At 40.4% G+C, this 17040-nt stretch overlaps 3 protein-coding genes across 6 annotated transcripts in view; all 3 read right to left on the reverse strand.

Annotated features, from left to right (window-relative positions):
- Window positions 1–1576: 1576 nt before the first annotated feature.
- Window positions 1577–17040, reverse strand: part of LOC118208811 (odorant receptor 131-2-like) — a 41033-nt gene continuing 25569 nt past the window's right edge. The window contains exons 1-2 of one of the 2 annotated variants that reach the window (XM_035383715.1): window positions 3072–3092; window positions 1577–2620 (exon numbers count right to left, since the gene is read on the reverse strand). In XM_035383715.1, coding sequence (XP_035239606.1) covers window positions 1692–2609 — 918 coding nt within the window. In that variant the 5' untranslated portion in view covers window positions 2610–2620; window positions 3072–3092 and the 3' untranslated portion in view covers window positions 1577–1691. Of the gene's footprint in view, window positions 2621–3071; window positions 3093–17040 lie in introns of those variants that run through there. The other variant, XM_035383714.1, reaches the window with a different exon arrangement.
- LOC118208816 (odorant receptor 131-2-like) lies at window positions 7120–9057 on the reverse strand. Of its 2 annotated transcripts, none has more exons than XM_035383719.1 (2): window positions 9034–9057; window positions 7120–8350 (listed from the first exon to the last, which is right to left on the reverse strand). In XM_035383719.1, exon 2 carries the CDS (start codon window positions 8337–8339, stop codon window positions 7422–7424), a length of 918 nt encoding a protein of 305 aa, XP_035239610.1. In that variant the 5' UTR covers window positions 8340–8350; window positions 9034–9057; the 3' UTR covers window positions 7120–7421. The 2 variants fall into 2 exon arrangements, with proteins under 2 accessions (XP_035239610.1, XP_035239611.1); XM_035383720.1 differs by lacking the exon at window positions 9034–9057 and adding an exon at window positions 8824–8842.
- LOC118208814 (odorant receptor 131-2-like) lies at window positions 13180–15517 on the reverse strand. 2 transcript variants are annotated; one of them, XM_035383717.1, is made up of 2 exons: window positions 15489–15517; window positions 13180–14995 (listed from the first exon to the last, which is right to left on the reverse strand). In XM_035383717.1, exon 2 carries the CDS (start codon window positions 14982–14984, stop codon window positions 14067–14069), a length of 918 nt encoding a protein of 305 aa, XP_035239608.1. In that variant the 5' UTR covers window positions 14985–14995; window positions 15489–15517; the 3' UTR covers window positions 13180–14066. The 2 variants fall into 2 exon arrangements, with proteins under 2 accessions (XP_035239608.1, XP_035239609.1); XM_035383718.1 differs by having other exon boundaries at window positions 13180–14998.

Genomic DNA, 17040 nt, shown 5'->3' on the forward strand with positions numbered 1-17040 from the left:
CTTTACTTTTCCTTTTTACATTACATGAGCACTTGTGGGTGAGAGCAGGATGGGCAGGAAGGGAAGGATGAGCAACACCAGGCAATGAGGGGGACTTTATGTGGACCTTATGTGTGCATGGTATCTCAATGCTCTGCAGTTTACCCTTGGTGCTTGGACCCCCCACATTGCTGCTTGCGGCCGCATTCATCATTATTATCCAAGCTATTCTTTTACAAAGTTTAGGTCACAAGAAAGGTCTTTAAGTGTGACTTAATTTCTACTTCAATCCCCAGCTTCAATTCTGGTATCTGTTCATGAGAAATCAAAATTATGCATTGCAGCAGCAAGATGGTTCACAAGTATTCACTGCAGTATGTTTATCACCTATTGGTCACCTAACCTGGGTGCAAATGGGTGCAGTATGTGCCCTGTACATGCTCTACCAGGCTCAGAGACAGAGAGAAAGACAGACAGAGGTGGTGGTTAAACTGGATTTAAGCTGCTATTAATCATTTTCAGATCACAGAAATCACAATTTTCAGTCTGCTGAATTATACTCACACTGGGTGGGGGGAATTAGTGTAAAACTAAAATGTACACTTTCCAATGGTTTCCATTACTCTCTGTTCCTTGCAGGGCTCAGGCACAACCATCCGGTAGGCCACAGTTCTGCAGCTGGGTCCTCCAGTCCTCTGGCTGGTGAAACTGGCCCAGTCCCAAACAGAGCCCTCTGGACCCGCAGATTACTGCCTCACAGACTGCAATGGCGTAGGTCATATATAACTTGTGTTTTTTTCACTAGAAATCTATTTAACCAAAAACTATTCCATAAGTGACACATTTTCCACATTGTAAAATACATCAGTCATCACTGGAATAGCTTCGTATTTATTAATGGAAAGGTGCTGCCACTGCATACATGTATTTTCACAATATGATTGCATACACTCTAGATTAAGTACACTGAAATAATTTGTTATTTAATAATTATTATTCAAAACTACTCCATTTTGTGATAATAATTTTATTGGGTAAAAGGGTGCACACAAAACAAAAATAAACAAGATATTCAAATTCAGGAAATCCCTTCAAGTGATTACTTTAAAATACCCAGCGTACACATGTGACAGTTTGTTGTTTAAAAGTGTAAAGACACATGTATACCTCAACACTGAGCTGAATCAAAACATTTTCCCTCACTGTCATCAGCAGATGGTACTATTTCGTACAACCTGGTGCTGGCAAGTAATTGTCTTGAAAGCCATGTCTTACGGGAATGAAGAAGGTCCCTACACACAGCCATGAGATGTCACTCGGTGTGTCGCAAATGTGCTGGTTTGTGATGTTGTGCTGGTGAGGAAACATAAAATGTACATGGTCAATGCCATTTTATTGGGCTTGGTCTAATGAAAGCTGTAATTACTACAGTTTTTTTCTTTCTCCGAAAAACGTGGTCTTTTTTATTTTAAGGGATTGAGAAGTAACCTGGCCAAAGTTTTGTGGAAATTAAATTTATACAATGAAATGACTAGAAATAGAAGATGCAAAAAAATTCACCTCTCCATTAAAACTAATGATAACTTGACAAATTTTCCCATTATTGTTTAATCTTTGTGGGTTAAGATACCAATGTACACGGAAGGATTTTTTTTCTGTGCCTTTCTCCATTTCGCTTTCGTTCTAAGCTGCTATACTTCCCCATAGAGGGGCTAGACCTTGCAGCTCATGTAATATTTCAGAGCAAGGCAAAACTGTTTATCCCTAAAGCCATAGATAAGGGGACTCAGGGCCCTTGAGACAATGGTAAAAGCAATGAAACTGAAGAATCGCATGTGCAGGAACAAGTGTGGACTGTGCTGCAAAACAATAGACAGTAAATAGGGGACCCACAGGTCGGCCATGCACAGAATGAGCTGCAGGCTGTGGAACAGGAGCGTGCGTCGCCCCTTCGACGCAGACTCTTTATTCTCTCCAGAGGCAGCCTGAGCTGCCAGCATGATCTTGGTGTAGCAGAACAGTATGATTATCAAAATAATACCGAAGTCCATCTGATTAAGTGTGACAAACATGAGGCGTTGCCACTCAGTCACCAGCATGATCTCGTAATGGCAAAAGGTGGGCACGGCAAAAAATTCTGGTGGGGCCGTGACAGTGACGATAATGAGATCCATAATAACCCTGATGGAGCTGAATGCCCAGATAATAGCGATGGCAGCCATGGTCCTGCCGGTGGTGGAAATGCTGGCATGTCTAAGCGGCATGCAGATGGCCACGTAGCGCTCCAGGCACATAGCGGTGATGGTGTAGGGCGTGTTTTTGACAACGATTCCCATGAGAATGCAGAGCACGATGCAGCGACCCACAGGTACAAGCACACTGAAGTGGGTAAGCAGCACCACCAGGTCAATGAGCAGCAGGAGTAGACAGTCAGTCAGCAGGGTGTGAGCAAACAGGATGTAGCGTGTATCGCTCCGGAAGGCCTGCTTACTGAAGAAGGTGAAGAGCATGAGTATGTCAACATAGATGAAGAACCACATCAGCATCTGCCCTATGACTGTCCTCACCATCACCAGATTGTGGTCTCTATCAAGCAGAACCAGGTCCTTACTGCTACTGTTCTGATCCATGGCTCATACACCTGCAGTATACAGGAGAACATGGGAAACTAAGCAAATATTAATTGTGACTAATGCAACAGCACTTCTCATTCATAGGGATATAATCACATACAGAATATGTGTAATATTCATAATTCTTTCATTCATAAAATAAAATAGTATTGACAATTTTCCCTGAAATATGCATTAAAGATATGTATGAATGATAAAACAAAATATATTTACACATACTATTTGCTCTTCAGTTAATAATAATGCACAATTAAGAATTATGCAACATTAAGTAACTCAATATACAATAAGTGTTTGTGACATGAAATGCTTCCTATTATAGCTTCTGTAACAATACAGGACATGTTGCAACAAAAGAGCCATTCACAGTGAACTGTAGTCAAAACAAATCTCATCTGCATAAGCTCTTATATAGAAACTCTTATGGAAAGCTATCATGTCAATCTAGTTCCATATTACCTTGAATAGTTCTTGACATCGGATCCTCGGCAAAATGACAAATGAGTCGAAAGTTTTCGGTTATATATAGAGGTGGGGCTTGATTCTCTTTCGGATGGAACTGTTGAATATTACTGTATTGTTTACGAACGTCAGCAGGCCCCTTGAGGATGTTTGTTACATGGGACCCAATCAAAAAGTCTTCAAGTTCCAGCTATGCTGGTGTCCCAGAGAGTAATTATTTGAATATCTGAGTGAGGCTACTGCTTGGCGAATGCTACCAATGAAGAGGTACTGTTAAACACTTCCTGGTCTGTTTTTTTTTTTGTTTTTTGTTTTGTTTTTTGAAAAAACCATTCCTGTGGAGCTGCTATTATCTAAATTCAGTAAACAATTTGTCCTTAATTGTGACACTTCAATTATTTATTTATTTTCAGAAATTTAGAAAACATATTAAATCTTAATGTGTTCATTATTAAAGCACTGGCCTTGTTCATTATTATTTCATGTCTATATCTGGCACCGGTCATCAAATATTTCCATGTCCCAAGTATCAAGTCCTTGGATGCAGATTTCATGCCAATAAGTCAAATCCAAGTGAATTCATGTTAGTTATCTATCCCTAGCAAGCTTGCTGACAGTCAGTCTAACATTAGCTTACTATCATCAACTACACTGATCTGAAAGGTTTTTTTATGTTTACCTCCATGGTTTAGTTTGCATAACGCAAATATTTATTTGCGTTATGCAAATATTTGTATATGGTTATACCTCCACTTTGCATCGGGCCAAACATCGCCCCTTAGCTGTAATATAATAACCACATATCACGGCCTGAAGTGAGCTATTGGTTTTATAAAACGGTCACCAATTATGGCAATATGAAAGTAATAGACACACTCCAATTTAAATAGTTTTTAGTAATACATAATAGTGTTCAAAATAAAATAGGCCCTCCTGGCTGCCTGCACATAGTGGGAGGTGGTTGCTATGCAACTTACACATTTTTCTCAGACGCGGAGTGATACTGCATTGCGCAAAGGAATTAGACGTCATAGTCGTGGTATATGGTTAATATACTACGGCTATGAACCAATCAGATTGCTTGATTTGAGCTACCCATTTTATAATTAAGCAATAGCTTACGACAGGCCGTGGCATATGGTTACTATATGTTTAGTGAAACGCTTTAGTCGGATGCATGTGCAGCATGAGATGGTTGGCATGAGATTTTTAATCACAGCTTTATCGCCTGACGTTACTTTAGCTAACCCTAACATGTTAGCGTTTCGCCTACTTTAGTTAACCTAGTTAGCGCGTACGGATGCTATTCTGCACGCATGAGTAGGAGCTATGTACACACAGCTACAACCCATGTACGGATGTGATCCTGCATGCATGAGTAGGAGCTAATGACACCCAGCTACAACCACTGACACAGATGTATGGACACACGGAAGCTACAACCACTGACACAGATGTATGGACACACAGAGGACAACAAACGACATTACAGAGGTGAGGACATGCCATAGCTAGCTAGCTATATAGTTAGCAAGTTTTAATCATGACACTTTTAGGATATGACTAATCCCTGGAACTTAATCGCTACTTGCTGATCCCTGTCTGTATGTGTAACACAATGGTGCGCCTTGGGTCTGGACGGTTTTGTGCTTCTTCTGAGCTATGCGCCCTCATTGAAATGCATTGAGGCTTGAGGACAGTGCCAGTTGGAATTTGAAGCAAGCCCACACAATTCCTTCAGGAATTGCAACCTCTCTAGTTATTCTTATTATTTTTCTTCTGCCTTTCGCTACCTTTTAGTCCCTTTCCCACGCTCAAAAATTCACAAAATTTGGCAGTCACGTTCGGTATGGCTGCCAATTTATTATGCATGACATGCATGAAACTGAAAAAATTATGGCCATGCCATTCAATGTACATCTGCCAAATTTTTTCCCACATGTCTAGCACCTCATTCAGAACAAATAATATCACACATCCCAGTGTCAGCCATATATTTGGATATATATATTGTATATATCCAAAAGGGCTATATACGATAATTTCTCCTATCAGGACAGCACTGTTTTGAGCCGCAGTTCATATTATGGTCCTGACTGTAAATGGGTCAGAGCTTTGAATTGAATAAATGCATCACTCAGAGCAACACTATCATAATTTCACTTCTATATATTAAACCAATTTGGGGAAGGTAATTATTCTCAAAAATGACCATCGCCATATGTCACACTACATGTAGGCCACCCCTGCAGTGCGTTCACAAAGACTGTAATGAACTGCACACGCAGAACTCAGCAGGACGCGATGGTCTCCGGGCGCACAGTGAACAGTGCATGTGGCATAACCATCTGTGCTTGAACCCAGGAAGATATTCTTTCAAACCATAATCTAGATTTTTTTGTTTAGGAGTTGCATGCTTTACTTTTCCTTTTTACATTACATGAGCACTTGTGGGTGAGAGCAGGATGGGCAGGAAGGGAAGGATGAGCAACACCAGGCAATGAGGGGGACTTTATGTGGACCTTATGTGTGCATGGTATCTCAATGCTCTGCAGTTTACCCTTGGTGCTTGGACCCCCCACATTGCTGCTTGCGGCCGCATTCATCATTATTATCCAAGCTATTCTTTTACAAAGTTTAGGTCACAAGAAAGGTCTTTAAGTGTGACTTAATTTCTACTTCAATCCCCAGCTTCAATTCTGGTATCTGTTCATGAGAAATCAAAATTATGCATTGCAGCAGCAAGATGGTTCACAAGTATTCACTGCAGTATGTTTATCACCTATTGGTCACCTAACCTGGGTGCAAATGGGTGCAGTATGTGCCCTGTACATGCTCTACCAGGCTCAGAGACAGAGAGAAAGACAGACAGAGGTGGTGGTTAAACTGGCTTTAAGCTGCTATTAATCATTTTCAGATCACAGAAATCACAATTTTCAGTCTGCTGAATTATACTCACACTGGGTGGGGGGAATTAGTGTAAAACTAAAATGTACACTTTCCAAAGGTTTCCATTACTCTCTGTTTTTTGTAGGGCTCAGGCACAACCATCCGGTAGGCCACAGTTCTGCAGCTGGGTCCTCCAGGCCTCTGGCTGGTGAAACTGGCCCAGTCCCAAACAGAGCCCTCTGGACCCGCAGATTACTGCCTCACAGACTGCAATGGCGTAGGTCATATATAACTTGTGTTTTTTTCACTAGAAATCTATTTAACCAAAAACTATTCCATAAGTGACACATTTTCCACATTGTAAAATACATCAGTCATCACTGGAATAGCTTCGTATTTATTAATGGAAAGGTGCTGCCACTGCATACATGTATTTTCACAATATGATTGCATACACTCTAGATTAAGTACACTGAAATAATTTGTTATTTAATTATTATTATTCAAAACTACTCCATTTTGTGATAATAATTTTATTGGGTAAAAGGGTGCACACAAAACAAAAATAAACAAGATATTCAAATTCAGGTAATCCCTTCAAGTGATTACTTTAAAATACCCAGCGTACACATGTGACAGTTTGTTGTTTAAAAGTGCAAAGACACATGTATACCTCAACACTGAGCTGAATCAAAACATTTTCCCTCACTGTCATCAGCAGATGGTACTATTTCGTACAACCTGGTGCTGGCAAGTAATTGTCTTGAAAGCCATGTCTTACGGGAATGAAGAAGGTCCCTACACACAGCCATGAGATGTCACTCGGTGTGTCGCAAATGTGCTGGTTTGTGATGTTGTGCTGGTGGGGAAACATAAAATGTACATGGTCAATGCCATTTTATTGGGCTTGGTCTAATGAAAGCTGTAATGACTACAGTTATATATATAATTCATTTTATTTAATTAAAAATAGAAAAATGTTGAGTAATATGTGTTTCTAGGTAAACACTGTGTGGCAAGGTAGTATAATGGATGAGGAGCTGGCCTTGTGACCTAAAGGTGTATAAAATCAGCTGTATAAATGGGTGTAATGTAAATGCCATGTAAAAGGTTGAGTACGTTGCTCTGGATAAGAGCATCTGCTAAATGCCTCTAATGTATTGTGATACACAATTTCATTTTCTTTCTCCGAAAAACGTGATCTTTTTTATTTTAAGGGATTGAGAAGTAATCTGGCCAAAGTTTTGTGGAAATTAAATTTATACAATGAAATGACTAGAAATAGAAGATGCAAAAAAAAATTCACCTCTCCATTAAAACTAATGAAAACTTGACAAATTTTCCCATTTTTGTTTAATCTTTGTGGGTTAAGATACCAATGTACACGGAAGGATTTTTTTTCTGTGGCTTTCTCCATTTCGCTTTCGTTCTAAGCTGCTATACTTCCCCATAGAGGGGCTAGACCTTGCAGCTCATGTAATATTTCAGGGCAAGGCAAAACTGTTTATCCCTAAAGCCATAGATAAGGGGACTCAGGGCCCTTGAGACTATGGTAAAAGCAATGAAACTGAAGAATCGCATGTGCAGGAACAAGTGTGGACTTTGCTGCAAAACAACAGACAATAAATAGGGGCCCCACAGGTCGGCCATGCACAGAATGAGCTGCAGGCTGTGGAACAGGAGCGTGCGTCGCCCCTTCGACGCAGACTCTTTATTCTCTCCAGAGGCAGCCTGAGCCGCCAGCATGATCTTGGTGTAGCAGAACAGTATGATTATCACAATAATACCGAAGTCCATCTGATTAAATGTGACAAACATGAGGCGTTGCCACTCAGTCACCAGCATGATCTCGTAATGGCAAAAGGTGGGCACGGCAAAAAATTCTGGTGGGGCCATGACAGTGACGATAATGAGATCCATAATGACCCTGACGGAGCTGAATGCCCAGATAATAGCGATGGCAGCCATGGTCCTGCCGGTGGTGGAAATGCTGGCGTGTCTAAGCGGCATGCAGATGGCCACGTAGCGCTCCAGGCACATAGCGGTGATGGTGTAGGGCGTGTTTTTGACAACAATCCCCATGAGAATGCAGAGCACGATGCAGCGACCGACAGGTACAAGCACTTGAAAGTGGGTAAGCAGCACCACCAGGTCAATGAGCAGCAGGAGTAGACAGTCAGTCAGCAGGGTGTGAGCAAACAGGATGTAGCGTGCATCGCTCCGGAAAGCCTGCTTACTGAAGAAGGTGAAGAGCATGAGCATGTCAACATAGATGAAGAACCACATCAGCATCTGCCCTATGACTGTCCTCACCATCACCAGATTGTGGTCGCTATCAAGTAGAACCAGGTCCTTACTGCTGCTGTTCTGATCCATGGCTCATACACCTGCGGTATACAGGAGAACATGGGAAACGAAGCAAATATTAATTGTGACTAATGCAACAGCACTTCTCACGATAAACACTGCTCTTCAGTACTGGTGTTCTGACTCAGAGAGAAGAAAAACAGTTTTAGGGATATAATCACATACAGAATATGTGTAATATTCATAATTCTTTCATTCATAAAATAAAATAGCCTTGACAATTTTCCCTGAAATATGCATTAAAGATATGTATGAATGATAAAAACAAAATATATTTAAACATATATGCTCTTCAGTTAATGATAATGCACAATTAAGAATTATGCAACATTAAGTAACTCTCAATATACAATAAATGTTTGTGACATTAAATCCATCCTATTATAGCTTCTTTAACAATACAGCACATGTTGCAGCAAAAGAGCCATTCACAGTGAACTGCAGTCAAAACAAATCTTATCTGCATAAGCTCTTATGTAGAAACCCTACTTACTCCCTTCTTTTCCATTTTTCGATGTTTTTTTTTTCAAATAGAAAATAGGAAAGTCCATGCTGCATCTAAAGTTTGAAATGAATTGTAACTTCATCTTATGCCTGCATGAATTTTAAAAAGCACATTCATTTCTAATGAGCAAAATGTATTCAAAAAAGAAATAAAAAGGCCATTATGAACAGCAATTATGTCAATCTTGTTCTATATTACCTTGAATAATTCTTGACCTCAGATCCTCAGCAAAATGACAAATCACCTGAAAGCTTTTTCTTATATATAGAGGTGGGGCCTGATTATCTTCCACAAGGAACTGTTGAATATTACTGTATTGTTTACGTCAACAGGCCCATTGAGGATGTTTGTTACATGGGACCCAATCAAGAAGTCTTCAAGTTCCAGCTATGCAGGTGTCCCAGAGATTAATTATTTGAATATATGGTAAGGGATTAGGATATTTTAATTTTTTATTTTTTTTTTGGAAGGAACAGTTCATATGGAGTTGCTATGATCTATATTCAGTAAACAATGTGTCCTTAACTGTGACACTTAAAAAAATGATTTATTTATTTTCAGGTATTACATTTTTATCTACTTTCCAGCAATGTGTCCGTTATCAAAGCACTGACCTTGTTCACTAGTACAATTCATGTCAAATATTCGTAGTTATACTGATTGGTCCAAGTGTGTGCATTAATTCTCAGTAAAGGGACACACCGGCCTTTTAACACTTCTAAAATCAATGCGCTACAAAATCCGACATTCTAAAGCTGTTAAACAGCAACATTATTATTATCGTTATGAATTATTGTTACATCCCCTCCACTTTTCAATGTTCAATTTCACCAATTTCAACGTTAAATCACACTTCTAGTTACTGTGGCTAGCTTCATTTAGGCTGCCAACCATCCTGCAAAATACGGTTTCGTCCCTTATTTGGTCAGTAGAATGGTACCCGTCATATTTGGAATAAACACATCCGAACTGTCATGTTGTTGAAAATTAACGTATAGCCTACTTCGGGGGTGGTTAAGGGACCTTGGCTTACCACGTTCATCGCCTATTATTTTCCAATAACGGGACACCCCGTCCTGGTTTATTCCTTACTTATTGAATGCATTGCAGACATTTGCTAGCTAGCTAAAGGTTAGCTATTTGTGCCAATATGCTTAAATGCCTTAAAATTCAACTTTGTTACAATCTCCAAACTGCCAAGACTTTGTTATGTTATGCGGCATACTAAATTATCTGTAGCCATATTCAATTGTGGTGCCCATACCAGTCTTACCATGGCTCACATTTGTGAACCAGATTTAATGTACTCTTGCAGGTTGATCTGTGTCCAGGGCACTCTGAAGGTGACATGGTATTATAGCTAGTTAACAGACAAACTTTATTTCTCTGAATTTCTAAACATCCATGATTCACACATTATGGAATGCAGAGACAGCGTGTGAAGAAACGCTGTGAGTGTTTAGTGAACAAGCGTGAATCCGCAATAGCTGCAACCGCACACTCGCATCCATGTGTGCGCGCATCCACGCACACACCCTCACACAAACACATGACCTCTTCTTTGGCTCATGTGACCAACCTTTCCACAAAATCTTGTGCAAATCTGTGAATCCATTCGGGAGTTATGTGCCTTTTTGTGATAGGCCACGCCCATCGCCATGCCCCCTCACGCACCCTCACACAAACACGTGACCTCTTTGGCTCATGTGACCAACCTTTCCACAAAATCTTGTGCAAATCTGTGAATCCATTCGGGAGTTATGCACCTTTTTGTGATAGGCCACGCCCATCGCCACGCCCCCTCTTGGTCAATCGGCCTTGAAAGTTACTCAGCTCTACCTTCGGTTATGACAAACATCCATGCCTAATTTCAGCCTCCTTGGGCGAAAACTGTGGCCGCTACGAAGTGAGACACTTTTTGTGGACCAACCGACCGACCGACCGACCTACCGACAGACAGAGCTATAGAGCTGCGGGCGCAGCTAATAAAAACAGTGAATATGGAGAATGCATTAAAGTGGATTAAATGGCAATTTTGAATTCAGAAATTCAAGACATATCGTAATATGGCGTCACCACCTCCGTCGTACATTATTTTCCAATAACGGGACAGCGCGTTGTGGTTTATTCCTTACAATACTATCATCAGCAGTTCCAGAATGTTCAATGAGATATTTGTATAGAGGGATTTAAATATAGTGTTATGCCATTATCACATCGTACAGCCATCCAGGACCATTGTCCAGCAGAACAGTGAAACAAGAAACAGGTAATATTTTCAAAAAACTGGATGAACAATTGAAGTTCAATTGAGACAATTGAGTTTTTTTTTACTTTCGAAGAAAAAAAAAGTGCAGATTTCTTTACATGAAACTGAATGTGCCCTCTATGCCAAACCTTGATAGATAAGCAAGGCAAAATGAAAGGTGAAGCTCATTCCAATAGCAAAGTCTCAACACCATGGTACAAGGGAATCTACCCTCAGTAAGTAAAGTAATTACAGTATGCCCAACACTAATATGACCCTACACATACAGTACATGGGATCCAAACAGACAGAACTACTGGCAGCAAACCGTAAAAGTCACAATTGACATTGAATCAAAATCTTATTCCCCTCCTCATTGAAACTTGACATTGTCTGCAGGTGTACTCAGGCCCAGAATAACGTAACAACTCCACAGAGAATCCTTGTTTTCTCGACAAAAGAACAAACATGATGGTGCAATGAGGCACGTGTCTCAGGAGTTGTCTGTTAATATTTAATGTCTGTGTTTTCACTGTGGTGGGAAGGGGGGGGGGGGGGGGGGCTCCCTGGAGCTTTCTGGCAAGAACTCTCTCCCTGCATGGCACACACAGGCCTACAGGGCTGGAAGTGTGCTGCTGCGCCACACTGCTATGGTGCAATCTCCTCGGTCGAGTTTCATCATGTGGAGCTGGGCCACTAACAAGGAGGCGAGGGCCTGAAATGTAAGGAAATCCAAAATAATTATTGTTGGGCTCTCCCCTGTAATCTCAGAAGGTAAACAAACACAAAGACAACTCAGACAACTCTCAGGCAAATTCTGCGGCGTGTCAAATTGCACCATCATGTTTGCTGTTTCCTCAAATAAAATGTGTCAGTGATCAAACAATGCCCTCCGTTTGTCTCTCTCACCACATGTATAAAATTAGGCTCATTGTGGCAGTCAACACTCTTAATTCCACTGACTGCAGGTATGAAAGGCCTCTTTTTGGGTTTTTGTCCAGTGTGAAAATTCACTCACACAAGCAAAAATGGCGAATCCCAAACAAATATCTGGCTGTTAAACGTTTCACTTAGTACGAGTGTTGTCTTAAAAATATTCCGCCCCCAATGACATCATCAGTAAACCGTACATCCCGAATCTGTGAGCTCCAGTGCATCCATGTGTGGCAGGTGGCACCTTCTGTCTGGCTGCCTGCATCTGCAAAGCAGTCAGCCGAAATGCAGGTACTGCGCAGCCCCCAGTCTCACTGATGGGGGCTGCCTGAGTGCTGCAGTGAGGGACAGCTGCACCTCCTTCACTAAGGACCAGCTGCAGCCGGTCTTGTTGAACAGACAGTGCGCATTCCTGGAGGAGGAGAGGCTGATGGTCCTCTCCAGTGTGGGCACGGTACCTCAGTGGCTGAATCCCGTTCTCTGGACTTGTGCACTCAAAGGAACATTCCCGTCAAGTCCATGAGGGCTTAGGGCTGTCCCATTGTCAAAACAGCTTTTTTCGCAAGGGCTCTTATCTCTATCTGCCCTCTTGTTAGGCCCAGCCTTATTCATGCTGTCATTTTCTGACAGTGCATGAACACGCAATGAACACAACTTATTTCATCTCTTCTCATTCACCCCCCTCTCATGTCATTTTCCTTTCAAAAGGTATGAGAATTTACGTATTTTAAGTTGTTCAGTAAAAATAATAATCGGAGACACTCTTCAGTGCACCCCCCTGATGGTTGTGCCTGACTCCTACAAAAAACTGAATGGAAACCAATGGAAAGTGTACATTTTAGTTTCATTCTAATTCCCCCCACCCAATGTGAGTATGATTCAGCAGACTGAAAATTGTGATTTCTGTGATTTGGAATAAAATTCCAACTTGTATTGTTCTCTAGAGATCAATTAATCCAAAAACTACTCCATAAGTGACATATTTCATACAATATAAAATACATTAGTCTTCACTGAAATTGCATCATTATTATTAATGGAAACATGCAGACAAAATGGTAAAATGTACCGCCACTACATACATGTATTGAGACAATATCGTTGTGAGCACTCTAGAAGTACAATGAAATTACTTGTCAATATGAAACAGTACTCAATTTTGGGATAATTTCAAAATTTTATTGGGCGAAAGGGAACACACACACAAAAGCATACAAGATATTAAAATTCAGGTAATAAATTCAAGTGAGCCTATCAAAATAACCAGCTTTCTCATGTGAGAGTCTGTTGTTAAAATGAGGTATAATTGTGAAGACACACATGTGTACCTCATGACTGAGCTGATCTGGAAATGGCACGATTATCTACAATCTGGTGGCAACTGATTGTCTAAAAAGCCATTTCTTGCAGGAATGAAGAACAGCCCTACACCCAGCCATGAGATGTCACTGGAAGTCATAGACAGTTCGTATTGTTATACAGGTGGGGAAACACAAAATTTACATAGTGAATACCATTAATTGCTGAACTAAATGTGCTTAGGTCAATAAAAGCTGCAATTCCCGATGCACTAGTTACAATTTTATAAAAAAAATCTGATTAAAACAGAAAAATGTTTAGTTATATGTGTTCATATAAACAATTTCATTACTCCTACTTCCTTTCCTGAAAAATGTGTGACCTTTTAATTTTATAAGGAATTGAGATCAATTGATATCAAGCATGGGACACTAGCACACAGCTTGTGCACCGACTAACCTTCTTCAGTCACGTTTGCCAAATTGTAATTTTGAAATGTAGGGCGATCAGTTTCCTGGCTGATTATTTTTTGGATGAAATATATGAAATATAAAATGACTAGAACAAGAAGATGCAAAGGGAGTAACACACTGGAGATTAGGTCACAGTTTACAAATGTCACCTTTTCATTAAAACTCACGCAAACCCCTTTGGGTCATGATACCAATGTACACAGAAGTCTTTTTTCTGTGGCTTTCTCTGTTACTCATTCATACACACTCCTAAGCTGCTACATTTCTCCAGAGAGGGGCTAGACCTTGCAGCTCATGTAATATTTCAGGGCAAGGCAAAACTTTTTATCCCTAAGGCCATAGATAAGGGGACTCAGGGCCCTGGAGACAATGGTAAAAGCAATGAAATTTAAGAATCGGATGGTCTCATGCCAGTATAGACTTTGCTTCTGAACAACAGCCAAAATATAGGGGGTCCACAGGTCGGCCATGCACAGAATGAGCTGCAGGCCGTGGAGCAGGAGCGTGCGTCGCCCCTTTGACACAGACTGCTTATTCTCTCCAGAGGCAGTCTGAGCTGCCAGCATGATCTTGGTGTAGCAGAACAACAAGATCACCACAATAATACCAAAGTCCACCTGATTAAATGTGATATACATGAGGCGGTGCCACTCAGTCACCAGCATGATGTCATAACGGCAGAGGGTGGGCTTGGCAAAATACCCAGGTGGGGCCTTGACAGAGACGATAATAAGATCTATGATGACTCTGACCGAGCTGAACGCCCAGACGACAGCGATGGCAGCCATGGTCCTGCCAGTGGTGGAGATGCTGGCATGTCTAAGCGGCATGCAGATGGCCACGTAGCGCTCCAGGCACATGGCGGTGATGGTGTAGGGCGTGTTTTTGACAACAATCCCCATGAGAATGCAGAGCACAATGCAGTGACTGACTGGTATAAGCACACGGAAGTGGATAAGCAGCACCACCAGGTCAGTGAGCAGCAGGAGTAGACAGTCAGCCATCAGGGTGTGAGCAAACAGGATGTAGCGTGCATTGGTCCGGAAAGCCTGCTTACTAAAGAAGGTGAAGAGCATGAGCATGTCAACACAGATGAAGAACCACACCAGCATTTGCCCTATGACTGTCCTCACCATCACCAGATTGTGGTAGCTATCAAGTAGAACCAGGTCCTTACTGCTGCTGTTCTGATCCATGGCTCATACACCTGCTGTACACAGGAGAACATGGGAAACGAAGCAAATATTAATTGTGATTAATACAGCACTTCTCACGGTAAACACTGCACTTCAGTACTGATGTTCTGACTCAGAGAGAAGAAAAACAGTTTTAGGGCTTTAATCACATATAGAATATGTGTAATATTCATAATTCTTTCATTCATAAAATAAAATTGTATTGACAATTTTCCCTGAAATATGCATTAAAGATATGTATAAATGATAAAACAAAATATATTTACACATACTATTTTCTCTTCAGTTAATAATAATGCACAATTAAGAATTATGCAACATTAAGTAACTCTAAATATACAATAAATGATTGTGCTTCCTATTATAGCTTCTGTAACAATACAGCACATGTTGCAACAAAAGAGCCATTCACAGTGAACTGTAGTCAAAACAAATCTCATCTGCATAAGCTCTTATATAGAAACTCTTATGAAAAGCTATCATGTCAATCTAGTTCCATATTACCTTGAATAGTTCTTGTCATTAGATCCTCGGCAAAATGACAAATGAGTCAAAAGCTTTTCGTTATATATAGAGGTGGGGCCTGATTCTCTTTCGGATGGAACTGTTGAATATTACTGTATTGTTAATGAAAGTCAACAGGCCCCTTGAGGATGTTTGTTACATGGGACCCAATCAAAAAGTCTTCAAGTTCCAGCTATGCTGGTGTCCCTGAGAGTAATTATTTGAATATCTGAGTGAGGCTACTGCTTGGCGAATGCTACTGCTGAACCCCTCCTGTTTTTTGTTTTTTTTTGTTTTGTTTTGTTTTGGAAAGAACAGTTCCTATGGAGTTGCTATGATCTATATTGAATAAACAATGTGTCCTTAATTGTGACACTTCAAATATTTATTTATTTTCACGTATTCAATTTTTATCTACTTTCCACAATGATGTCCGTTATCAAAGCGCTGGTCTTGTTCATTAGTACAATTCAGGTGAAATATTCGTAGTTATACAGCTTGGTCCAAGGGTGTGCATTAATTCTCAGTGAAGAGACACACCTCACTTTTAACAGTTCTAAAATCAATGCGCTACAAAATCCAACATTCTAAAGCCGTTAAACAGCAACATTATTATTTCAATTTTGAATAATTGTTACATCCCCTCCCCTTTTCAAAGTTCAATTTCACAATTGACTGCAACGTTAAATCACGCTTCTAGTTACTTTAGCTAGCTTCATTTAGGTTGCCAGCCATCCCTCAAAATACGGTATCGTCACTTATTTGGTCAGTAGAATAGGTGTTCCATATTTAACTACTATTGGCTATGGGACGTATTTTAGTCCGTATCTTTGTGAACAATTGCATCAGTAGTAACCGCTGTTTTGAATATAAGTAAGTAGTTTGATAGCTAGCTAGCTGGGATAACAAGCATGCCGTGAAACCATTTTGAACCAAAACCCTGCTGAATTATAATTTGGCCAGGTGACGAATGGCGGCGAAGCTATCATAAAGCTAGCTGGCAGTTTTCAGAGCATCTTAGAAAGACGCTAATGTCTACACTGCGTGACCACACCATTTTAACCCTCCTGTTCTGTTCATTTTTTAGGTACAGCAAAAATGTTCCCGGGTCAATCCCCATACAGGGGGGGTTTGCAAATACATGAAATGAACCATTTTCATTTAAAATGTTGATTACACTAATTAAGGCCAGTAGAAGAAGTTTCATACTGAAAAAATAATTTTAAGTATTTTTCCTAGATTTTCAAACTTTAAAAAGGGTCAATTTGACCCGCAACATAACAGGAGGGTTAAAAAGCAAGACAGAGCTAGGGAGATGTATTTGTTTGAGTTATGGTTTCATGCTATTTTCTAAATAATGTAATGACAAAAATGACCAAAATTGGTGCTAAGTGTATGGTGTAAAATGAGAAGGAACTATTTTTCCTGATAGGATCATTGTTTTCGTAGAATTAACGACCAGAGGTTTTTGCATAACAACGGTACAAACAGAACTATCAACCAGTGTTTACCTTTTCCAATTTCAATTTCAGTTAAGTCGATAAAAATAAAT

Source organism: Anguilla anguilla, chromosome 12, assembly GCF_013347855.1.
Source record: "Anguilla anguilla isolate fAngAng1 chromosome 12, fAngAng1.pri, whole genome shotgun sequence".
Taxonomy (NCBI): Eukaryota; Metazoa; Chordata; class Actinopteri; order Anguilliformes; family Anguillidae; genus Anguilla; species Anguilla anguilla.